Source organism: Panthera leo, chromosome D2 (genome assembly GCF_018350215.1).
Source record: "Panthera leo isolate Ple1 chromosome D2, P.leo_Ple1_pat1.1, whole genome shotgun sequence".
NCBI classification, from domain to species: Eukaryota; Metazoa; Chordata; class Mammalia; order Carnivora; family Felidae; genus Panthera; species Panthera leo.
Genome location: NC_056689.1, coordinates 36,602,627 through 36,628,384, shown reverse-complemented (window position 1 = coordinate 36,628,384; position 25,758 = coordinate 36,602,627). Strand labels below are relative to the sequence as shown.

General features: G+C 42.1%; 1 protein-coding gene across 8 annotated transcripts in view; it reads left to right on the top strand.

The window, feature by feature from the left end:
• The window catches only part of KCNMA1 (potassium calcium-activated channel subfamily M alpha 1), a 726,269-nt gene that overhangs the window by 561,408 nt on the left and 139,103 nt on the right, over nucleotides 1-25,758 (top strand). For all 8 annotated transcript variants that reach the window (XM_042909283.1, XM_042909282.1, XM_042909285.1 and 5 more), the window contains 2 exons: nucleotides 4,772-4,881; nucleotides 17,960-18,028. In XM_042909283.1, coding sequence (XP_042765217.1) covers nucleotides 4,772-4,881; nucleotides 17,960-18,028 — 179 coding nt within the window. The remainder of the gene's footprint in view (nucleotides 1-4,771; nucleotides 4,882-17,959; nucleotides 18,029-25,758) is intronic.

The following is a 25,758-nucleotide window of genomic DNA, read 5'->3' as shown; positions in this document are numbered from 1 at the left end:
GAGGAACCTCTGTACTGTTTTCCAGAGTGGCTGCACCAGTTTGCATTCCCACCAACAGTGCAGGAGGGTTCCCGTTTCTCCACATCCTCACCAGCATCTATAGTTTCCTGAGTTGTTCATTTTAGCCACTCTGACTGGTGTGAGGTGGTATCTCAGTGTGGTTTTGATTTGTATTTCCCTGATGATGAGTGACATTGAACATCTTTTCATGTTTCTGTTGGCCATCTGGATATCTTCTTTGGAAAAGTGTCTATTCACTTCCTCTGCCCATTTCTTCACGGGATTATTTGTTTTTTGGGTGTTGAGTTTGGTAAGTTCTCTATACATTTTGGATACTAACCCTTTAGCTGATGTGTCATTTGCAAATATCTTTTCCCTTCCATTGGTTTACAACTCAAAATTAATGTTACTCCTCATCAACCTCTCACAAGGTCATGGGCTCCAGGGTTTAAGAATTTGAGTCATTGGTGAGCTTCTGTTCTGATATTTCCCCTCTTAGGTACTCATATACAGCAAATCCATCCTGCCCCCCAAGATCCTAGCACCACTCCCTCCTTATATATTTACTCTGTCATCTCTAGCAAAAGGTGACATGGTGTGTGGTTAAGAGTATGAACTCTGAATCTTATTCACACCAACAATTGGCTTTGTGACTATTAGTGTGTTACTTAACCTCTCTGTGCTTCAGTTTAGTCCCCTGTAAAAGGGAAATCATAATGACAGTAACTCGCTCCACCTTTTCTAGCTCTCTTTGTTCACTGCCATCTTCTCTTGGGTGAAGCACAAATGTTTTCAACTCAACATATATTACACTTATTTTTCCTTTCTTAAGAATGCATTTCTTGGGGCACCTGGGTGGCTCAGTCGGTTAAGCTTCCAACTTCAGTCCAGGTCATGATCTCACAGTTCCTGAGTTCGAGCCTCATGTCGGGCTCTGTGCTGACAGTTCAGAGCCTGGAGTCTGCTTCAGATACATTCTGTGTCTCCCTCTCTCTCTGCCCCTCCCCTGCGTGTGCTCTGTCTCTCTCTCTTTCAAATATAAAAATAAAAATTTAAAAAAAAAAATTTAAAAAAAGAATGCATGTCTTTACTGCTGACAAAGGTAAAAGAATATGTACTTTCAGTTTTGTTTTTTCAGCCAAAGATGCCAGGTTTGAGACTTAGAAAGGTAAACCTTGGTAAGAAGTGATAGATAGTTTGAGCCCTTGCCTTGGGATGAAGATTGAGGTTCTCTTGTCTGAGCCTGCTGTGTGCTGTGGTGTCAGTGTCCTGGGTTGGGGCTCATTTCCTGATTCTCCTGATGTGATTAGCCTGTTCTTATTGTTGATCTGTCACAACTTGTCATTCTTGCCCTTAAGGATTAAAAGGTCTTAGGATTCATTATAATTACTGGTTCTTCTGCCCTTACAATTATAGATATTGCACTGTCAGCACAGAGCTTGACACGAGGCTTGAACTCACGAACCATGAGATCATGACCTGAGCCGAAATCAGGAGTCGTATACTCAACTGACTGAGCCACCCTGGTGCCCCAGAACACCTTTGTTAGGAATCTCAAAAACATGTTGGCTTATCTATATAGAAATAGTGTTAAAGATGTGGCAATCTTAAGCAAAAATCTTAAGCAATGAAGTGAAACCTCTCAGTGTTTAAACAGTCCCTTCAGTGCTACTCTATCTAGCATTGCAGATACCATCTCAGAATCCACAGATAGATGTAGAAGAGGCATTTTGCTTTCCAGAAAAGTTCTGTATGTTTTTTTTCCCAGTTATTTGACATTGAATCCCTTAAGTGTTTTTGATCAGCCACAAAGGCAAAACCTGCAGAAAGAAAAATATGGGAAAAAATCAGGAAAAGGTATATCTGGTTAGATATCTTAGCTAGACATCTGGTGCTTCTTCCAGCAAAGAGAAAAAAAAATGGGAAAATAAATACCCATTTAAATAAGATCTAATCAGCAACTGGAATAGGTCCTGAATAGATACTGAATATGCTCAGTAAGTCTTTGCTGAATGAATAATTGAATGAACATTTGCTATGTTCAAAACAAACATGAATAATACTATTATCCTGCAAAAATTTGTGTCTACTTAATAAAAATATTTAATGATTAACTTACAATAAAATTTGGTCTATAGAGTAGTTGCAAGGGCTGTTGGGTGGCTGGGTCAGCTAATCATCTGACTTTTGATTTCAGCTTAGGTCATGATCTCTGGGTTCATGAATTTGAGCCCCATGTTGGGCTCTGCACTGACAATGCAGAGTCTTCTTGGGATTCTCTCTCTTTCTCCCTCTGCCCCCACTCTCTCTCAAAAATAAATAAATAGGGGCACCTGGGTGGCTTAGTCGGTTGAGCATCCGACTTGGGCTCAGGTCATGATCTCACAGCTCATGAGTTCGAGCCCCGTGTCAGGCTCTGTGCTGACAGCTTGGAGCCTGGAGCCTACTTGGGAAACCGTCTCCCTCTCTCTCTGCCCCTAACCCACTCGTATTCTGTCTGTCTCTCTCAAAAAAATAAATAAATATTAAAAACATTAAAAATAAATAAATATAAATAAATACATAAATAAAAATAATTTTTTTTTAAAAAAAGGAAATGTTAAAAAAAAAGAATAGTTCTATTAGGATACAGAGGTATGAAAATACTGGCCATAACTAAAAGGACCATATTAAAATTATATTAACTGAGGAATACCACCACCAATCAATAATAATCGAGATAAAGGCTCCTATTTTCATTGCTTTGAAAATCAGATTAAACTAGTAACATAACACATTATAAAGGGAATGTCTCTGCTGAAAGAATAGGCTGAATTCTTCCATTTCAAAAACACTATTTTCCCATGAAGCTCTACCATGAGGATTTATCATTGGCAATTCTTCATGTAGTATCCTATTTACCAATAAAACAAATTATGATACTATAATTCCCCAACTATTCTATATTTCAAATTATTTACTAATGCAGACTAGGCTTTCTTCAAATTAGTTAGAATTAATGGCCTTTGCTTATAAAGTCAAAATATCTTTTATTTGAAAAAAAAGTTGAAATCTTATGATTCAGGGAAATTAAAAAGTTTATGCTTAGTTAAACACATTGCAGTTAATTTTTAAAAATCATACAGTTTAGCAGTAGAAATGGTTGAGTGCTTTTTTTTTAAAGACCCCACTCTGGGGAAGACCAATTTGTAGATAAACAGCCCATACCCAGCAGCACTGCATAGCTAATGTCTAATGTGTGGGAGTAGGTTAGAAGCAGCTCAAACTAATGAGGTTAACCCACATACTCTAATCACCCAGACTTGCACAAAGCAGGCAAATAGCATAGAAGCAGGGAGCATTCAATTTATTTCTAAATGAGTCCTGCCTTTTTTGTATTCCAGGGTGTCACCCAGTAGATGGTAGGTGTTCATTTCCCACTGTTTCCAAGTCTTTTTCAACTTCTAGCATTGCATTTCCCCTAGCTAACTGATTATGGGCCATAGGCAAGATGCCTTTTAATTCAGCATCAGCCCAAGAAATTGTAAGGAGTCACTTCCTGTTGGCTGGGAAGGTGCCTCTCATCTCCTCACCTTATGTAGAGGTATACATGGGAGGCCACAGCCTACAGACTCCCAGGGACTACTCAGTCTGCCTGCCTTGGGAATCCCAAGGTCTTTGGCCTCCTATAGGGGCTCAGCATTCTTGTTGTTACTCACTCTTTAATTTTTAAAGATCACTTCCAATGTAAAATCCTTCTAGAAATGCTTAGCATGAAGAGGGTTGTTGGGAAAACCAGTAGAGCTTGATAAATTAGGAAAAAAGACACATTTTAATGAAATCTGGGGTAAAGCCTGTCTGAAACAACATTTTACTTTTTGTAATACTCAGTGTGTGGTTGGAAAAATCTTTTTTTTCCCAAAGTAGAAATATACGTATTGTTCTATTGTGTTATTGTTTTATTTTTTATGTATATATATGCACACACACACACACACACACACACACACACACATTCATTGTAAAAGCCTTCAGACAACTCAGAAATCTATAGAGAAAAGTGTTAGTCTTCCACTCAGAGATAGTTAGTGTTAGTGTTTTAGTATAAAGTTTTCTAGATTTTTCTATGGCTTTACAAGAAATGGTTAGTGTTTTAGTATAAAGTTTTCTAGATTTTTCTATGGCTTTACAAGCATTCAGATAATTATAGGGTATTTTAATAGGGTCAGACTACTAACATTATTTGGTAATTTTTACATAATTGCTATATGAACAGATATACATTTTCACCATCATTTTTAATTATTTCTTTGTATTCCATTGAAAAATGTACCATTTGTGTTTTTTTCCAATTTTTTATTAATAGAAAGGATGTTCTTATACATATGTCTCTGTATATGTGTCTATTTGTTTCTTTGGTATGAATACTTAAAATGGAATGGTTGTGTAAGAGAACATGTCCTTTAAAAAATTTTTATAACACTTGCAAAATTGCTCTTCAAAGCATTTGTATCGATTTACTTGCCCACCAGTATTGTGGGTGAATGCCCATGCTTCACACCCTTGAAAAGCATACAGGTTAGAAAAATGGTGCTTTAGAGAGGATGTACTTCCATTCTAAGAGCTTAGGAGCATGGAAAGCTTCACGTGGACGATGTGGTTGTGGTCCTGGCTGCTGAAGACAGTCACCATCACATAACTAGGGCATTCATTCATTTGCCAGATGGTAAACTCTGGTTTTCCTTTTATAGTGTGCTGTCATATCTTGAACCTCCTGTGTTCTTCTCTCTAGATTGAGGAAGACACGTGGCAGAAATACTACTTGGAAGGAGTCTCAAATGAAATGTACACAGAATATCTCTCCAGTGCCTTCGTGGGTCTGTCCTTCCCTACTGTTTGTGAGTAAGTGACCATTAACCATGTGCTCTTTGGCTCTCAGGGGTATTTAATGTGCCCCTTTCAGGGAAGACACCTTACGCCTGCCCAATACAGCTGGGGTACTCAACAATTACTGAGGGTAACCTGTGTGCTCTGTCTTGTGTGGTGAACAGGAAGGTGGGTCATTACATGGTCTCTGCTTTGGGGATTTCTGCTGGCCCTACTTTTCCCCACAGCTCTGAGAACCTTATACTTAGATCCATCATTTGCATTAAATTATGAACCACAGTGTTCCTGCATGTCTTGAATTAGGCTCCTGTGGTGTAGACACAAGTATGATGGGTGGCAGGAACCCATGTCTTTTTACCAGGATGAAAACAAATCTTGCCTGCTCCTTGATGAAAGGAATTTTAATATCTTTCAGTCAAATCAGATCATAGAGACATCTGAGAAGCCTTTATTCAAAGTGCATTCAAATACTGCTGAGGAAATGTGGAACCAAATGTATGGAAGGAGGCCTTGAGAAGCTCTTAGCAATTTAGCTCCTGACATGAACAACCACCATGTTATGACAATGAGAAGGCTTAGCTTTTCCTTATTATTGGCTCAGCAGGATGGATTTGAACAAGAGGCAGCCCCAGCTGGCCATGGCCCCTCAAAGTAGCATAGGTGATCATTTAAGGGATATGAACTCAAGAGTTACATGGGTCCTGGACCCTGAGAAACTTCCATCATGATGATGCCTTAGATTTCCCACTTGGAATCTCAAATGTTGGGTGCAAGTCAAACAGGGGTTTTGTCCCCTATGAAAGCATAAACTCCCTGGGAATGTTGAAACATTAAGCCTTGTTAATCCATTGACACTTTAGCAAAAGATTTGATAACCTCAGTCTTGCTGGTAAAAACTGGGCAGAAATAGGGGAATCTTGGAACCACTGGGCTGAGGATGAAAAGCTATTCCCTTGTGCTGAGTACCTACAAATGAAACCCACCTTCTGGAAAGGGAGGTCTAAAAAGGATAGAACTGGGGACCCTTGGGCTCTTCTGTCTTCTAGCTTTCTGTTCTGTGCACAGCAGAGAGGGGACAGAGCACCTGGGAGGTGGTGTTTACCTGGAGACTCCTGTCACAGAACACAGCAGGTGTACTGTGTCTGTCCCTGGGCCCAGACCCTAAACAATCCAAAACGGTTTGGCTCTTTACTGAAATTTCCCATCCTGTCTCTAAGCGAAAGTTTAAACGCTAAATGGACTGGAAAAGTGAATAGGTAATTGATTCGGAAGGAGTTATTTTCTGAAAATGGATGCCCTATTGTAACTCCCATGTGTTCCTTTCTGTGAGAGCTATTTCTCTTTCTGCCACAGAAAGAAGTTAACCATTCAGAGGCTTCAGGTCCTGGAACATTGAGGCTGTCCCAGGGGATTTTCTCCACCTTGGGGTTTGGACTGCCTAGGATAGAAAGCCCAGGAGAATTCAAGACTTTTAATAGAAGCTGGTTCTATGTTTAAAAAAAAAAAAAAATGGAGGCCTCCTATATAATGTAGGGGTGGTCTGAGCACACGGCAAAGCTGCCAATGCCCAGAGGGGTCCTATGGCATTGGGGGCATTAGCAGAGGTGTGTGTGAAGATGCCAATGCCCAGAGGGGTCCTATGGCATTGGGGGCATTAGCAGAGGTGTGTGTGAAGATGCCCTCCTTGGCTGTTGATTTTCCCTGGCTTGACCAGTGTTTATATCTATCATGAGTGCTTCCTCGGAAGCCTGCATTCCCATTGCTTTTCTTAACTCTGCTGCGGAATACCAAGTCAGTTTGTTTTAAGAGCATTAAACCGCAAGGTTAGAATTGCTCCCCCTAGAGGCTGCAACTGGGATACCCACAAGGTAAATTTGACTCCCTTAAGTGCCCTGTGCAGTGTTTCATTTCTTAACAGTTAATTGCGAATATTTCAAAATAGTGGTATTTCACATAAAAACCAGATTTTTGGCCTCTCTTGAAAACCTGATGTGCACTTGCATTTCTACCAGATGCTAATTGGCTCTAATTTGTTGTAAAGAAGGAGTTAGTGTAGGTCCTCCCCTCTCTGTTGTCTTAAACCAGGCCAGATCTGCATTGATACCCTGGGCCTGGCCCCACTGCCATGTGACTTTGTCAAGAACTCCCTGGGTGGTGTGAAACTTCACTGCCCTTCGGAGCCAGCTCAAGAGCTGGACACTAGTGGCTGCTGTAAATATTTCCTTTGATGGATTTGCATGTTTAGATCATGTCCTGAGGAGGAGAGAATCTTTCAGACACACCTCGTTGTCAGAGAATTTAATATTTGTTCAGCACAGCTTCTAGAATACAAAAAAAAAAAAAAAAACCCACAAACTTCTGATGTGAGTGAGAATGTGTTCAACTTAGTGCTATTATTCGTTTAACACAATGATACAGCAGAGGTAGGAATAATCAATAAAGAAAGGACATTTAATGAGATTTAGGAACATCCCAAAACATTGAAGCTCTCCTCAAGCATTTGATTATCTGGAGGCTTAATTATCTGTGTTTTCTACTTTAAATTAAAGAAAAGCCATAACTCAAAGTTACCAGCAGTTTAATGATAACACTCTTCAATTCAGGTTAATTAAAGCACAGCCGTAATTAGAGTGTAGTGTTGTATATCACCGGGCTGGCGCATAAGTATTTTCATTACAGTAAGAATTGGCTATTCAATTTCGAGATGACATAAAGGACGCTGAAATATATTTTAAGCTGGTTCATGTAGAAGAAAAAGAATTGGGGAATATTCTGGGGACAATAAAGCACAGATAAAATATACAGATTTTCAGAGCGGTTTCTGTAATTATGTGCTGCATTAAAACAATATGCAGCCAATAACGTCTTAAAGCATGAAAAGAAATAAATTTGCTCTTCCCCTAGCTGGCAGTATGCCCCCTTGCAGGGTGGGATCACCGCCCAGGAGAGCTTGGAGTTTTCTCAGAAGCCGGGAGAAACGTTCTGTGGAAAGATAAGGGAGCAGGATACACGGATGAAATTTGAAGTTATTTCCCCAGAGAACAGAGTGGGGAAGAGGAGAGGCAGGAGGGCCGGAAGGCCCCCACAAGGCAAGCTTTTTAAAAATTTCTAGCGGAGAGGTGTTCCCTCTTGCCCGGGGGAGACTCACACCAGCTATGTCCTCAGACTTCTGGGCACCGGCCTTGTGGCCTCACTGCGTGTGTCATCAGAAGATGCACCTTTGTTCCGTGTGTCACTAACTTAGACAAAACACGGTACCATTTCTAAATATTTCATTTATGTCTTCTCATTTTAGCCACACAGCAATCCTGTGGTTTCTATTAATGCCACACTTCCTGGTTTATGAACAAGGACACTGGGACTCAGAGGATGTTGGTGCCCCTCCAAAGCCACCTAGTGCACAAGTGACAGAGCCAGGGGTCTGATGCTGGGCCTGTGTAATTGAGAGCAGCTTGGAGGAGCTGCTGGAGGAAAGCTGGCTAATTAAGAATCTCCCGGGGAGTGTAGTAAGTGGAGAGATTTCTAGGCTCCATCTCCAGATTTTAATATCTGGGGGAGTCCCCCACATCTGTACTTTTTTTCGTAAGCAAAGGCAGGTGATTCTGATTCAAAGTCTGATGCCTGGGGCCTCCCCCTACCCCCTCCTGCCTCATCCCCCTACACCACAGGCTGGAATAAGCTCCCCTTACTCCGCACTTTGGGCTCAGTCACTGGAATGTTTCTCTCTGATTTTAGGCAAATCATAGAATTATAGGTGGGCCATATTTGACAAGCTAATGTTAACATTTGGGCTTTTGTGTGAGTTTCCTTGCCACCATTCCTGCTTCACATTTTCTTCAATCTCCTGGAAGACAGGCTGAATCTACACTCTGCCACGCCAGGCACACTCCTGACTGCTCTGCCCTCTCTCCATGCCTTATCCAAATCAGTATAGGAAAAAGGCATGGGGGTGCTGAGCCCTTTAATGCTCTTGGTGAGATTTCCACTGGACATCATGAGAGCAACTTCAGGCTGCAGAGAACAGAGAAGCGCTCAGTGCCAAGATGCACAGAAGAAATAAGGACAATTCAGGATGCAACCCACAAAGGTGCCTCTTGGCTTTGTTGGCAAGATCATGGTGGCTATGTCCTAGACCTTCCCCAGGATGCCCTTAGGGTGTTCCTTTTAAGAGCCAGCAACTCCTAAGCAACCCCCCTTCATTTTGCATAGCTGGCTTGCCCCTGGGTCTGTGTGAAAGTACGATCAAGGCAAAGGAGCTTTGGGATCTGAAAGAGAAGGTGCCATCCACTGTGCTCTGAACACCACAAAACCACCTGCTCCCTCTCCCTCCCATTCCCCACCTTCTTCAGCAAGGGACCATGGAGGGTGCGAGGGGCCAGCACCAAGCCTGCAGGAATCAAGGAGCTGCTGTCTGAGGCCATGTTTGCCACTAAAGGGTCTTGTATTTGACCGGTCCCCATAATAGGATGATGCTTGATATTGTAGAGTGTGACCCTGGAATCTCAAACCCTCAGAGCAGCCACTTGGTGGATGTGTAATTTGGGACAAGGTATTTGATTTCTCCATACCTCCTTCCTCTGATAGTTACCAGCTGCCTGACTTTGCGCATGGTGTTTACCCCAGTATCCTCATCTCTGAAATAGGAACATTACTTATCTCTCAATAGTGCTGATATTCTTTTCCCTCTCCCACCTCATCTTTTCCCACCTCCTCCAGTCCTGTCCCATCAAGTACAACATAAGCACCAAGAAAGAAAGGGATTACATTGTGGCATTTCCAGGTTGTATTTACTCTTACCCTCTAGAAAAGTTCTGCGGTCAGTCAGTGGTCTGTCAGTCACCAGCCAGTCAGTCGACTCGATTTTTAATAAACTTAGGATATGTGTGCAGTGTGCCAGGCATGGTGCCATCTCTAAAGGAAACTGCAATTAGATTTAATCAAGGATTAATTAAAGGATTAATGACAGTACTTAAAAGTGAAAAGTAAAGAACTCTGTTTCCCTACAGTGGCTGCTTTCAGAGAGTTTTAAGTCTGGCGAAGAAAAATAATACCCAGGGCACCTGGGTGGCTCAGACGGTTAAGCATCCGACTCTTGATTCGGCTGAGGTCATGATCTCATGGTTCATGAGATTGAGCCCCGAGTCAGGCTCTGTGCTGACAGCGTGGAGCCTGCTTGAGATTCTGTATCCCTCCCTCTCTGCCCCTCCCCCACTCACACGTGTGCATGTGCTCTCTCTCAAAATAAATAAATAAACATTTGGAAAAAAAGAAAGAAAGAATACCCATCCTCAGAGAGAACTAAGCACCTGTGGAGAAGTATTTGATGGGTGCACACTGGAGGACAGAGGCTGAGAGAGGGGGTGAGAACTCCCTGTAGGCTGGGGGGTGGGCAGGAGAGGCTTCCTAGAAGAGAAGACACTTGAGCTGTGTCTTGTAAGGAGATTGGATTCAGAGAGGGAATAAAGAGGGAAGAGGGAATTCTAAGCAGTAGGCAGTTGGGAGGCTGGGAGCCACATAGCATCTCTCCGATTTTCCAACAAGAGCAAACTGATTTCCCTTTTAGATGGGAGAAAGAGACAAATCAGATTTCTTTTGACGTGTGATGTTTTCAGGGGGAAACAGCGACAGAGTTTTTTTTGTCTGCCTCCAGACAAGAAAGTGAAGGCAGAGGGGAGACCAGAGAAGTGGGGAAGGAGGAGCAGGAGGAAACCACAGGTTCTGAGGTTAGGTTATGGCAAGAACACCATGTTCCAGGTCCTGGCTTTCTCAGTGAGGGTATTAGTCAGTCATTCATCGCTTGCAAAATATAAAAGCTTAATTGTATTGGGTTTTACAGCTCAGAGGGGATTAGGACAAAAGATGTATTTAAAATACAGTGTGTCTCTCTCTGTCCCCCTGCAGCTGATGGAGTAGTTAAAATTCAGATTTGATGTGGAGTATTTAATGCCTGGGTAACTTGGGGGAACTCTGGTCAGATCTTCGCGGTGCTACAGGGCAGGAGTTCTGCCCTCGGTCTAGATATGAGCATGGATGCTTTTGTGATGACTGAAGACAGTGTGGAGGTTGGAGGGGGCTTCTCCATCCCCTCGTCCACCTGCATTCAGGGCTCCTAAACAAGAAGAAAATCATGCTCTCGTGCTGTGTTGTTCTGCATGGACAGATCTTTCCAGTGAAGCTGCTTGAGGGAGATTTAAGACTACCTGGGGAAAGCTGGGTCTCCTGTAAAATGAAAACTAGAGCCACTTGAACTTGAGTTCTAGCAGATCAGTAGATTTTAGGGAAGGATTTCTGAATTTGAACATGGAGCAGAGAGAAGCTGGCAAGCCTGATTGTTATTTGATGGATTCATTTAGCCAGGCTGCAGAAATGAGAATTTTGTGAGAAATTGTGGAGGGACTCAAGTCTCATCTTTAAAAAATATTTTTCCTGAACAAAGTGGCCCTATTCATCCAATTATTTGAGGGATGGTATTGTAGTTAAGACAACATTTATGAACACAGATAGGAATACAATATTTATGATGATTTCTACTACAGAGACCCAGAGATGACCAGTAATCTTTCTACATGTTAGTGAATAAACAAATGACCCTAAAAACTGTTAAAACTTTTTTTTTAAGTTTTGAGGGAGAGAGAGGCGGGGGAGAGGGGAATAGAGAGATGGAGAGAGAGACAGAGAGAGAGAGAGAGAGAGAGAGAGAGAGAGAATCCCAAGCAGGCTCCACAATGTCAGTGCAGAGCCCAATATGGGGCTTAAATCCATGAACCATGAGATCATGACCTGAGCTGAAATCAAGAGTCACATGCTTAACTGCCTGAGCCACCCAGGTGCCCCTAAAATCTGTTAAACTTTTAATCGAAGGCCACAGAGACAGTGGCACATCTAGAATTCTCTTCAGGAGGGTCAAGGAGGCAGTCCGTTGGAAATGAGATGTTAGGGGCTTCACTTGATATTAGGTCCACATAACAAACACACAGTTTACATTTTGTTTCTGACTAATAATAGTAATACAGTTTTCTAAAATGCATTTATTCATATTTTAGGCAAATGCTTGCTGTCTATATCAAAGAATGTAATTATTAATAAAATCAAGTGTCTCAGGTGTGGTAGTGGAGATATTGTGAGTGTGTGTGTGTGTGTGTGTGTGTGTGCGTACGCATGCGTGTGTGTTTGAGGTGGGGGTGTTCTGAAGCCCGCTCCACCTCTATCAAAGCTATTGGGAAATGAAATCTGAACATCTCCATGAGCATTTTAAATCACTTCCTTTTTCTTGGTCCTGAGTCTTATAAATCCTGCTGTTTCAAATTTCCTTTAACTAGATGTTTCCATTTCGAGAGCCTATCATTTTAAATCAAAGCTCCTAAATCTGAATCTTTTTCATTCTAGCCCCTAGATCCTAAAGATCTGGTTTCCCAATGCACAGTATTTACATCCACATCTACTCTGATTACATGCATCAGCCTGACATTGCCAGGGTCCCTCTGGATCGCAGAAGAGGGGCCTGTATTTCAGGGTAAGCTGGGTTTGCAGGGCACAATGAAAGCTACCTCTTCTCTCTTCACCCACTCACTCCTAGGTGACTCATCTTCAACAGCCCCAAACCACATCTTCACACACCCTTCTTGGGCACATTCAAAAGTACAGGTTCTGAGACAGGTTTCTCTGCTTAATTCACATCAGCAAGCAATCTTTCTAGTCAAGGAGTCTGATTTAATGGCAAGAACAATTTATGTCCCTCTGGGTAGGTAGAAACAGTTGGACTCTAATTCTTAAGAGCCTTTGTTCAGGAACATCTGGGTTGAAACTACTGTATTTAACAGATGATGCTAGCACTAAAAAAAAAAAGGCCTCATATAATGTCATTGTCAAATTTGGTAGATCTCTACTTAATAATTACCAAGAAAGCAATCTAACTTGTTATTACAACAGTTTTATTGCAGATTGCTGGTTTAAGACCTTTTTGTGACAAGTGGCATTTTTTTTTTTCTGGAAAAAAGTCATTTCTGTTCCCCTGTAATTATTTTCACAACCAGCAGCAACTTCCTGCATTGGACATATTGGGACATTTTATTTTAGAAACAAGAATTGAATTCCTGCTAACTTATGGCTGATTTTATCCTGTTTATCCATTGTAAAGGTGGTCTCGCTTCTCTTTCTTATACCCTCCCTCAACCTAAGCCCCTTTCTCATCCACCCCCGGTCCTATCTATGTGGAGACACTGAGTAAAACCATAAGAAGGACTATAAGAACTGGATGAGCAAAGCTTATTTTGCTTTACAAAAAACAATGGTATCAATGATACAAGTAAATATTTAATCTCAGGACATCAATCCTGTCTGGTCTGAAGATGTGCTCTGAGAAGCACACCCCTTGTAGGAGGATCTGTAGAGATTCCCAAGGATAAATTGCTGTCTGTATCTTAGAATTGTATTTGCATTTTGGCACATTGATTCAAGGCGAATGTGAGATCCCCAGAGTACATGGCTGCTATTCTTTTTTTCTATATCCTTCTTTTCCAGTCTCTTTGCTTCTAATGAGCAAGTTAAGAGCCACCTGGTTTCAGGATTTGATACTCAACTCACAAGCCTTCCCTGCTTTGACTTTCCTAGTTTACCACTTTATCTCTTATGTATACTTCCAGCACCTCATGAGATTCTGCTCCCCAGTCATTCCTGCATTTAATCATCGTTTATTAAATGCGCCTTGCACTCTTTGCACTTTGCAGAATTCCAGGGAGACAAAGCATGTGTCTTGCACTGAAGAAGCTCAACTCGAGGGCAGAGAGATGAGTAAACAAGTGATTACCACACCCCAGCACTCCTGTTCCTAGCCTTGGTCTGTTCATACCTCTAGGACCCCCCAACAGAGACTGTACCTCTGCTGCAGACTTGAGCCCACCACCCTAGATTGGCTAACTCTCTGTGGCAGGATCTAACAAAAAAAACCTGATGTTTAATAGGGGGGATGTAGTTCTGTTTCTAGTGCAAATTGCAAATTACTCAAGATGTGCTTTTTGCGGACATGCAGAAGATACTAGTTAGAGCAGAGATTAAAAACTTAGGTGTCTGTAGGAGGCAGGAGTGAGCAACAAAGAGTGAAGAATGAGGAGGTAGGGTAAGGAGTGCAAGGGACCTTGGCATAGTGGAGAGCACATGTCCCATCCAGAGGTATAAGGGCATCAAGCTCACGTCCCTTTTAGCCATACAGAATGTGGCTCCAGTGTGGCTATTTATGATTGATTTATCAAGGAAAGCTGAAAGGCTAGTTTTTATATGAAATCACCTGTTAGTATCTCATTCTGAATTTTTAAACATGCTGCACTGCCTAATGCTCCATGCTGGGCTTCTGGCCACCACTGAGATTTAATTTCCACTTTTGGCCTTTCTTCATAAAGGCCATTTGACCTTGAGCAAGTTGCCCCTCTTTGTCATCTCTGTGAGAAGGGCGGGCCTGAATCGGATAATCCATGGTTGTGGCACTATTTGCATATGATTACTTTGTTGACATCACTCTGTCCCTCCCCTCTCCCCCTTTGACCAGTGAGTAAAGGCTGGGTTTGGGTCAAAGAGCTTCTTAAAAAGAGGCTTCTGTAAAGCAGTGTAGAATCAGTCATCTTAGATACGGATTTGGAAGTCATGAAAGAGGACTCAGAGATCTCCTTGGTCCACCCTGCTAGGTTAAGGAATGTGCACAAGGCCGTGTAGATTTTACTGACTATCCTGCATTGGAAAACTTCTCTCTTTTTATACCTAGTTGGTAAATGATATTGTAGTACCTAGGAAGACATAATTCACCATTACTGTGGACTATTTCTTTGCTTCTACCAACAGGATCAGGTCATTAAAGCAATTAAGGTCCATGATCCCATGAACCACAGAGTCCCAAAACAGAGTGGCCAGCTGCTCATAGGGTATCAGCATATCGGCCTCTTCGTGACATGTGCTAAGAGCAGCTTTCTCCTTGAGATTTTGGCACTTAGCTGTTATTTACATTAGAAAGTGGTTACCTACCCTGGTAATTTGGTTCAACAAATATTGCATAAGCCATCTGATATTTTAAACAATTTAAGCTCCACAAGTAACAGCCCCATAAAGGGTGCATGTTAGCAGTTCTCTATGGGACATAAATTAAGAAGAGCGTTTTTCCAGCTGTAGTTGGATACCTGGATTGGTGTTTCAGCAAACTGCGTAATCAGCACAAAGCCCAGGTCATTAGAGTCTGCTGGCAGGAATCAGCAAACCTGCAAATCACTGGGAGAGCCCAAATGTGCCTAGATGAAGTGGTCCTTTGAAATCTGTCTGTTGAAAGCAATATGAAGACCGTGACCTCACATGTAGGAATGAGCAATTCGGTCTTCTTCCTACCGGAGAGCATGAGGCCTTCACCAAGCCCTTACCTGCAAGCAACACAACCACAAAGTCTCACACGTGATTATGTCACTTTTCTATTTGACACCAGCCCGAAGCCTCCCATTTCACTTAGAATAAATGACAGACCAGCAGACTCATTGCTGTGGCCAGTAGTCTTCACAAACTTGCTCCTGCCTAGCTCCCCGACCTAATCACTGTCACTTGTGACTTTGCTCAGCCTGCTGCAGTCCAGCTGCCCTCGTTGCTGATCTTCAGACACCCCAAGTTCCTTCCTGCCTTGGGACCCTTGCACTTGCTGCTGCCATTCCCTGGAAACATTTTTCTCCAGATCCTCATTGCCTGCCTCTTCTCATCACCTCCAGGGCTCAGTGCTCTAACTTCACTTTCTCAGGATGGTCCTCTTGGGCCACTGCAGATAACACATCTTCCCAGTTGCTCTTTTTTGTTTGGTTGGTTGTTTTGGTTTTGGGGGTTTTTGTTGGAGGATAGTTGACACACAGTGTGACATTAGTTTCAGGTGTACAACATTGTGACAGTTCTGCGTGTTATGCTGCATGCTCACCACAGGTGGAGCTACCATCTGTCACCATACAACGCGATACAGTGCCTTCAACAATACTCCCTATGCTGTGCCTTTCATCCCCTGACTCATTCAGTCCATAACTGGAAGCCTGTACCTCCCACTCCCCTTCACCCATTTTGCCCACCCTCCTCCCACTCCCCCTTGGCAACACCAGTTGGTTCCTTGTATTTATGGGTCTTCCCAGGTACTCCTCGTCCTCTTCGGTTGTTTTGTTTTCTGCACAGTGTTTTCCTCCTCTGGAAATGTATTACCACTTGTATATTTGCTTTTTATCTATCTCTCCCAGTAAGAAATAGGCTTCCCTGGGGCTAAGGATGTGTATCCTGCCAGGTATTAGTTGGGGATCTTGGGCAAGTTAACATGGGTGTTCTGAGCCTCAGTTTCATCACCCGTGATATAGAGATATAAGTAGATGTTGGAATAACTGAGGCCATCTCTCTCTCTCTCTCTCTCTCAGGGATATTGTAGGGATTACAGGAGAGCACCAAGGACGGCCCTGACTTGTGAACCGGCGCACCCCTCCCCCCTTTTGGGGCTGCAGCCATCAACCCATCAATAACCATCAACTCACTTCTCAATCTATCAGTCAGCCAATGTTTTATTATCCAGAAAGTCCTTAAAACATATGCTCATTGTTGATACTTGTCATATAGAATGTATGTAATTCTTTTGTGTGTGCTTTTATTTCTTTGAGTATATAAATATGTATTTTCACCTAATTGTATCAAATAATTTAGAAGTTTGTATCTATATGACAATCATTTATTAATCTTATACCTTGAAATATTCTTCAAAAACTCATCTTGAATGCTAAAACCATATTGTACCATACTTTACTTAACCACTGCTTCATTATTGGACATTTAGGTAACTTTTTTTTTTATTCTGTATAAATATTACCACCTTGAACATCTTTACCCATAAATACTTTACTGGATCTTTTATTATTTTCTTAGAACCCCAGTAAGCAAAACCTTTCATTTATTTAGCTTCTGTGTGTCAGTGGTTCCACGGACAGTACTATGGGGAATTCCAAATGAGTCCCAAACTTTTTTGTTTTTAAGTTTTGTTTTTATTTATTTTTTTGAGAGAGATAGAGAGCAAGTGGGGGAGGGGCAGAGAGAGAGAGAGAGAGAGAGAGAGAGAGGGAGACAGAATCCCAAACAGGCTCTGTGCTGTCAAGCCCAATGCAGGGCTCGATCTCACGAACCCTGAGATCATGACCTGAGCCAGAGTCAGGAGTCGGAATCTTAACCGACTGAGCCACCCATGAGCCCCTAAATAAGTCTCAGACTCTTGAAGAAGTCACACCGGTTGAGGAGATAAAGTTCAGACACAGAATGCAACGGGGAGCAGCCACAGCCAGTGTGCGGCTGACTTCGGGTTGAAGGAGATTGTTGCAGGTTGTTGCAGGTTGTGGCTCTCTGGGAACAGAGAGCCAGAGGGTGGCGGTGGGCTACGGAAGAGCTGCACAGAAGGTTGGACTTGACGGGGGCCTGGGAGGAAGGGTTGGAAGAAGAGAAGGCATCTGGGGGAGGAATCGCATCAAGGCAGGAACGAGGCAACCTCAAAGCAGGCTGGGCTGCAAGCGAGAGCACCGGGCAGATGAGGTGAGACAGCTTGGATGAGGCCAAGAGTGACGGTGCCACAGTCATGTGCTGGGCAGTTACACGGAGGCTAAGGATTATTACCATCATTCTGAGCACACAGGGGTCTGCTCGGAACAACAATATGAGCCATTTGTACAAAAGACCGAAATGGAATCCAAATAACAGGTCCAGCTGCTCCAAATACCTCCCTCCTCCTGCAGTTAACATTTTACTACCCGACTGAGTAACTAATGAATCTGGCCCAGCATAAATCCCCAGGCACAAATCCCTGCTTGGGGTCTGTGTCTAGACATCCAGACCTGAGTGCAATTTGTACTTTGAACATTCAGCACCTTATCACTTGCGAGAAATCAGGTTTAATGGGGAGGATGGGGAGGTGTCGCTCCCACCCCCTCCCTTTGGCACAGTGACTATGGAATGGAGGTCCCTGGAATAATGAGTGCATCGGGCAATGGAGGGGTCATAACAGTGTCGTGTGGCTCTGGTCATTCAGAAGCACTGACTGGGAGGTTTCTCCATCTCATTGCAGGCTGTGTTTTGTGAAGCTCAAGCTCCTGATGATAGCCATTGAGTACAAGTCCGCCAACCGAGAGAGCCGGTAAGTTTGCCACAGCCTGGTGGCCGGCCGACATTTATGAGATGTGAGAGTGCACTAAGAGTCTGGGTCTCCCCACTTGTTTCTTACACGTTATTGATGTACTTGGAACCCTGATGCATCACATTTCGGGCCCTCGGGCACTTCTCGTGGCGTACCCAACCAGATACTGCCACTTCCATCTCATGCCCCAGTGGGCATTCAGAAAGTGTTTCTCCGGAGGAGAATGATGAGGCATCCAGATCGCCAGCTGATCATGCCAACTTGCACTTTTTGCCCTCTGTGCACAAAATCGGGGACAGCCCCTGTCCTCAAACCCCTTTTTACTGCGGTGAGCATGAAGCAGGTGGATTCTGGCCTCCTTCACAGCAGGGATGGGGCAGGGCTGTGATGGGACACGCCAGCTCTCCCGATAGCCAAATTGCAAGCAGCCTATTGTGTACCATATGTGCTTTCCCCCGTGCAACCGAAGTCCAGGTGGCAGAGTATCAGCTTCATGCAAATTAGTCACGAGAGCAGGCTCAGAGGCAGGAGCCCTCTTTATTTATTTATTTTGCACTTAATTATGTGCAGATCAGACTGATGAGGGACTGGGTCTGGTTGAAATAGATAACAGCCCAGTCAATATATGAGTTCACACTGGAAGAAGGAAGCATCCCATTAACAGGGGATTTTGTTGATGAAGGACTATATGTATTACAGATAAAATAGAGTTGATTTTTTTGCTCCCCAATTTTTATCAATGGGTTTGGAAGAAAGAACTCATTGAGAAATGCATGGGCTTTTGTCCTCTGAAATGACAAAACCTATAGCTAGGTTTCCTCCTAGCTATAGTAAATAAGTCTTCCTATGGATGCCCAAGTGTAGAGTGCAGATACCCTCTGACATATGCCTTAATACGGTGAGTGCAGGGCAACAGTAGAAGATGCCTGCTATCACCATCTAAGGAGTTTTCATTATCTGGATGAATAACTCAATGAAGCCAGACTTCCAAAAGTATGGTCTGTCTCTGACAAAGAACAAACAAAACACAATGAAAAAACACTGGATTGTAAGCAAGTCAATCAATCCAGTGTTTGCTATATTACCTTAACCACCAGATCAGATTGCTCACAAAATCTGATCAAAGGCTAAGCTATTTTGAAAGTCCAAATCAACCAAGAGGAAGAAGAAAAAAAAATGGTGGATTTGGTGGCCACATGTAGAACACGGCCATAGCAGTTAACAAGTATGTATATATACATTTTTCTTTTCTGTGTTGGCAAAGTGAAGAATATTATGTGCAAAAAAAAAAAAAAAAACCCAAACCCAGAGTCCTGGCTATTTGCTGTTCAACAGATAAAGCGGATGTTTCTGGAATTACTGCTTTCCCGCATGGAGGCCAATAGTCACCGGTGCCTGTGTAGGGAGAAACATGTCTCCCGGGTTTTTGCAAATGATATTCTTCATGTTGCCACGTCGGTAAATCTGTGTAATTCAGTCTCCTCTCTTTATCACTTCTGTGCATCTCTCAAAGAAGTGTCATGGTGTGGGTGGCACTAATGCCGTGTATTGTTTCTTGACCATTCTGGTATAATCTCAAAGCAGGAGTCCGCACCCTGAACCTTGACCTATCATCTCCCACCTGCCACATTTTGGTCACAAGGAGGGAGAGAAAAAGCCTGTTAATGGTTCAGTGTGAATCTGCTGTCACTATTCTAAGAAAAATAACTAACAGCTATCCCTGAAGACAAAAATCTTGTCTTTGATGGACCCTCCAATTAACTCACCAATCTGAGATGTTTTCAACAAAGCCATATTTATAGATACAGATTTTTAGTTTTTTTTTTTCTTTCAGAAAATAGTGAAAAGAACTTGTTTGGGTTTGTTTTGGCTTTCTGTGTGCAGTTACCAACTTTAATCCTCACATGTGGCTTGGTCTCAGTGTGGAAGCACATTGGTTCTTGTGGAAAAAGGTGTGTTTGAGGGAATGTGGATCACGCCTCTGAGAAAACACTGAATTTACCAAACACAGTATCCATGTTAAAAAGGATTGAGTTTCTAACCCTTCCTGAGATAAGGATTTTGTTTTTCATCTAAGAATTTCCCATTTCCTCCCCTCCCCCATCCTCCAAGCGGCTGGGTGTGAAAATTCGGAGAACCCAGCTTCTTCTCTCCACTCCTTTGCCTCCAGCCTGTGTTGAACTACCTCCTCTGTTGTTTTACCCCATGATGCTGTTTCCATGCTCTGCTGAAAAACCTTGTTTTCACATGCATCCTTCAAATAATTTGAAACAAAGGTTTTCTTCCTTCTCTCCTTCTGGTGTCAGTCAACTTATTATCAAATTGTTTGATTTTAAATTCTTTTTCTTGTCGTTTTGCAGAAGCCGAAAGCGGTATGCGCTCTTCGTTAACCTTCCTCCCAACCCCCACCCTCTATCTTCACTGCTCACCACAGGACTAACCATCTGCCAAGAATTCAGGAAGATAGAGATTATATATATGTATACACATACATATAATCTCATTCCCTTGTCTAGTATATATATGTATATATATGTATTTATATATATATATGTATATTTATATTTAAACCCCTCTCCAACTAGAGCACATAAAAATTGGAAATAGCATATTGCTTTTCTTGTTTAGTTTGTTGATTCTTTTGGATGACGCACTAACTTCTTTGCAGGAAACCTAACAAACCAACAGGTACAATCCCTGTTTTCAGTCATGGCACCAGTGATGGGAACAAGTGTTATCGATGTTGAGAAGGAGGACACTTCTCTCCAGCCCCTGGTGTCTGTTTCTGTCCTGTCCTGATGTGTCTTGGTGCCCACCAGACTCTGGTGCCATTTGTCTGCATACCACATCCACATTCCCAGTGACTTCCTCCTCCCCACGTCCCGTTTCAAGTTTGTAGAGCAGGATCCGTGTCCTTTTATCCACAAAACAGAGACCAAGCTCTTATACTCAACTTTTTTTTCCCCTTACACTTGTTTTGATGATACCATTTTGCATATTTTATTTCTTCGACAGTACTCAATACATAGAACACTGCTACTAAATTGCCAGATTATCACATTCAACTCAGTGAATGAGTACTGCTTAAGGAGATGAACTCATGGCTTTATTTTTTCCCTAGCGTGTTTGGGCATATTTCTTCATGTGAAGTATCCTAGTTTTCACCATGTGACATCACCCCGTTTTGCTGCTGTTTTCTGTTGCATGAAGCATGACCAAATCCTCATCGATAGCATTTTTTTTTAACTTTTCCAGTTACTGTTTCCAGCATAGTTTTTGATAATGTGCTCTCTAAAACAGTATTGTTGAAAACATACTATTGAGATGCCCATGTGTTCATTTACTCAAGAGTTGTTTTTCTCTGTGGTTGGAATCACTGTCACATGTTCGTGTTTGTAATTGTGTGTGTGTGTGTGTGTGTGTGTGTGTGTGTGTGTGTGTGTGGTGGGGGATATTCGTCTGGAACTCTTTCCAAAGTCAGATTCTTCTGTGGTTTTTGGTGTTGATGTGTGACCATGAGGTGGCTTCCTGTCAGTTTGGTATTGTTGTTATGATCCAACTGCGAGAAGTTACTGCAGCACTTTGCATCTTCAAAGGTCCACAGTGGCTGCACCTCTGCTGTTGGCTTTTGGCCTTTGAGTCCTTTTATCTTGTGGTGGAGGCATGTTGTGACATAGCATGACTTGTCGTAAAGTGTACCAGAAAGTGACACAGCTTGCTCCCAGAGCCAAATAGCCACCATTGGCCTTCCCAAATGAATGATGTCTTCCCCATCCCATATGGCTACTGTTTTCCTTATGTGCAAAGTATATCTTTAAGTGCCATTTCCAAAATCATTGTGATGGGTTTGGGCTAATCAATCCCTTGCCCGTATCATTGGCGGACCACAACGGCAGCCACTTGAGTCTGACCAACTGGGAGCAATCTTTATTATGCTGTCTCTGTGTGGGTGAACTGGGCTCAAGTATATGGAAGCATGGAATACACACTGTGTCTCCTCTGTATATTCTATAAGTAAAAGTGTGTGTGTCTAGTTGTGTGGGACTCCAGCAACATCTATTTGAAAGCCCAGAAGAAATGAAAAATTCCAGAAAAGCAAGAAGATTTGAGATTTGGGGTTTCTGTAGGCTGTGCCCTAACACAGCCCGTAAACTGCAGGGCAATTGTACTTTTGAAAGGAGAAACAATTAGTTCAAACAAAGTGCCAACCAATAGCAATCATATATGACCATGGATGGTCAAAGAGGCCACCTACCAGTGGCCTGATTCATCTGGGCACAGCATGAACTGAAGTCTTAGATGGTTCTGATTCCCTTGCCGTAGTTAATGAAGTCCCATTAGCTTGCTAGACACAGATATAATTATCATGTTGTCAAGTACAAACTATATTCTCATGTGAGTGATAATTTTGTAATTGCTCAGGGAATGGTACATTACACCTACCAAAAACTGAGGGGTGGGGTGGAGAAATACAGACCTATCATATTTATCCACAATGGATGAAAGATTCCTTTAAAAAATAGGGTTCAGTTGAGCTATTCATCATTGGTTGTCTCCAAAAACAGCAAACAAGTAAAGTTGATGATGATTGAAGAAGGAATAAGTAGATGTTTCCTAGTTGTTATCCCTAAGTGGTGGAGAAAAAGAATAAATCATGTTGCCTCATCAAGCCCCGATTCTCCAACCTGACTGAAGTTCAGCAAGACCTACACAATGAAATGCATTGTAGCTTGAGCCCTGGAGTTCCCCTTCCGGAGGAATCTGGGAGGAATATTTCTCTGTTGAACCAAGCCCTGCTAGCCAGTTCCGTGTTTTTGCATTTTAGTTGAGAAACACATATTTTGGTTCTAAGTGAGTGGTGTTTTCAATGTTGAAATTAATTGCTCCCATGCCTCAAGTGGCTAGCTGTTTATATATTTGTACATGTACATTTTTGTACTTAGTGCATCTGGGAGATTGTTCGCTTATTTGCCAACCCCCTAGAAAAGGTGTGGTCACTCCTTTGGTAGGGCTGACTAATAAGAATCACATCTTGGTCTTTGAAAGAACAGCTATGGCTACCTTTATCCTTCTAGGAGAGGGAAAGGAACACTTTTTGAACTGAGACCAATGGTTTATATTTTTCATTCATTCCACCAGTAGTTGAAAAGTATCTATTGCATACAGGGCTTTAAGCTGGCTACTATGAGAAACTTATTTACAAAAGCAAATAAAACATGATCATGCTTTTCACCCCTTTATTCAACTATGGGTTTCCCACAGAAAATATATATTTGTTTCACATGTGGGAAAGGAGCCAAAGAATTGGTCTAGATACAAAACTAGTCTGAGGGCAAAAGAAAAAGAGAGCGAGCAAGAATCCTCGGGGGAGGAGCTACATAAGCCCTTTGCCTCCAGCTGCCACTGAATGTTTTCTGTTGAAATCCGCAAGGTCATAGAAGAAAGAGGGTAATTTATAGGTTCCTTGAAATGAGGGAAAGTCCACCCTTGCCAAGAAGATATCCCTATTGGAATTCTGCTAATTGATATATAGACTTTTTCTTAGAGATTTTCTTGATTCTTCACATGACACATTTTGAAGTTTATCTCTGATAAGCTAGTGAATTAGACAGAATTGGAACCAGAGACTGATTTAACGTGATGCATGGGGAGGGAGACTTCTGGCAGGTCATTAGAACAAAACAAACTTAATGTTGGCTATTCTTTTAAGAGATCAAAGACCTTTGGAAAGATTTACATATTCCCAGTAGGAGGTCAATAACATATTCTGAGGGTAGTAGGCACTTTCCTGGGGAAAAAAAATTACTTCTGTCTAGGATACTTATCTTTTTATATTTTCAAAAAGAGGAGGATTAACATTTTATTTAAATTTTCTAGATATGGAATGTGGATAGAAGACTTAATGTCTACCATATTAAAGAGAGTAACGTATTTCCTCAAAGAGTCTTTGAAACGTTGAACTCTTACATAGGGAGTATTACAAGCAGTGGCCCCCTGGAATAAGGGACACAAGCTTCTCTATCAAAACCTTAAATGTATGAGTGGAATCCAACACAATGAACATTCATATGTATCTAGATTTCTTTCCTTCGTTATTCTCAAGATCTAGGCTCATTCTTTCAATTCCCACCCAGAAGGCTTCCTTAGCCTGATCTGGATAGCTGCAAAGGTAAGCATACAGCCTCACACATGATTTAGAGAGTTGATTCAAAGCCTCTTATTCACCTCCAAAAGAAAACACACAGTCAGTGATGTCCTTGGAACTACACAAGGTTTGAGGAACAGAGAGATACTCCACTCTGCAACCAAAAGTCACTCCAAATTAGTCTGTCACCAGATGTTGTATGGGGATATAATGTTTTGGATCCTGCAGTCAGTTAAAAAGGTCTTTCAAATGCTATTAGGGTGCCTCCTGGTAGCTTATTAGCACCAAGGACAAAATGGAGAGCTGAGACAATGTGAGAGATTATTTGCTGTTCCTTTAGTTGTTTTAATAGCCTTGCTTACTATTAATAGTGACCTTGCGTTCAGGATCTACCCTGTGGCAGTCACTCAGCACATAGTATATACTTTAATTCTCTTAGTGACACTGTAAGCTACAGATTATTCACTCCATTTCATAGATGAGGAGAGTGAGGCTTAGTGGCACGCAGGGTCTGAACTCACAGGCCCGACACATGTGCCTGCTTGCTTAACCAGCATCGGCGCTGAAACAGATTTGAACACAAATCTGCTTTACATCAGTGCCCCAGATCTTTCTTCTCTGCCATGCTAATTTGACTAAAGCAGCCTTGAAAGCTGTAATAAATGATCTCAACCCACAGTGTCTGGAATGACAATCCCAAATTCTCATTGTAAGCCAATTCTTGTTCACTGTTGATAAAGAACAGAGGAAATGAGAACAAACTTTTCATTGATAGGAACCTTGCTATCACTGTCGTCCCACCATGACACAGTGGGCTTGATCACTGGAGTGCAATTAATGAAGCACATAATGTAAAAAAGAGTTCTGTGCAAAGCATGTTGTGCACATAGGTGTCACCAAGACATTGATGAGTGTCAAATTTCCGCTTTTGAATTGTATCATTGAAATCATGATAGGATTTTTTTTCCTCAGAAGCTTTTTTTACACTCTTATATAAATACATACCAAAATGTAGATTTTTCCAACTTTAAGGAATTAGCTTCTTTTTTAAAGTTTATTTATTTTGATAGAGAGAAAGGGGGGGCAGGGAGGGGCAGAGAGACAAGGAGAGAGAGAGAATCTCAAGCAGGCTTTGCACTGTCAGCTCAGAGCCTGATGTGGGGCTCAGACTCATGAGATCATGACCTGAGCCAAAATCGAGAGTCAGCTGCTTAACTGACTGAGCCACCCAGGTTTCCTGAAATTAGCTTCTTTAGTCACTAGAAGTACCTAGAATTTTTCATGTATGTCCTTATGCATTATTCTGGAATGTACAGTTCTTCACTCTGTAACTTTATCTCTTTATGAACAGGATATTTTGATAAGGAGCCCTGTGTTCCATTCCATTAGACCAGCTAAAGAGAATCTGATAATTCCATTAAAGATGAAATATACTTTTGTCTTTTTTGCAATAATAAATAATACGAGTAACAATAAACCAATATGCAGTGAGCCTTCTGTGCATTATCTTGCTTAATCCTCTGAAGAAAGACTATCATTATCATCATGCCCATCTTGTAGGTGAGGATATGAGTCTGAGGGAGAT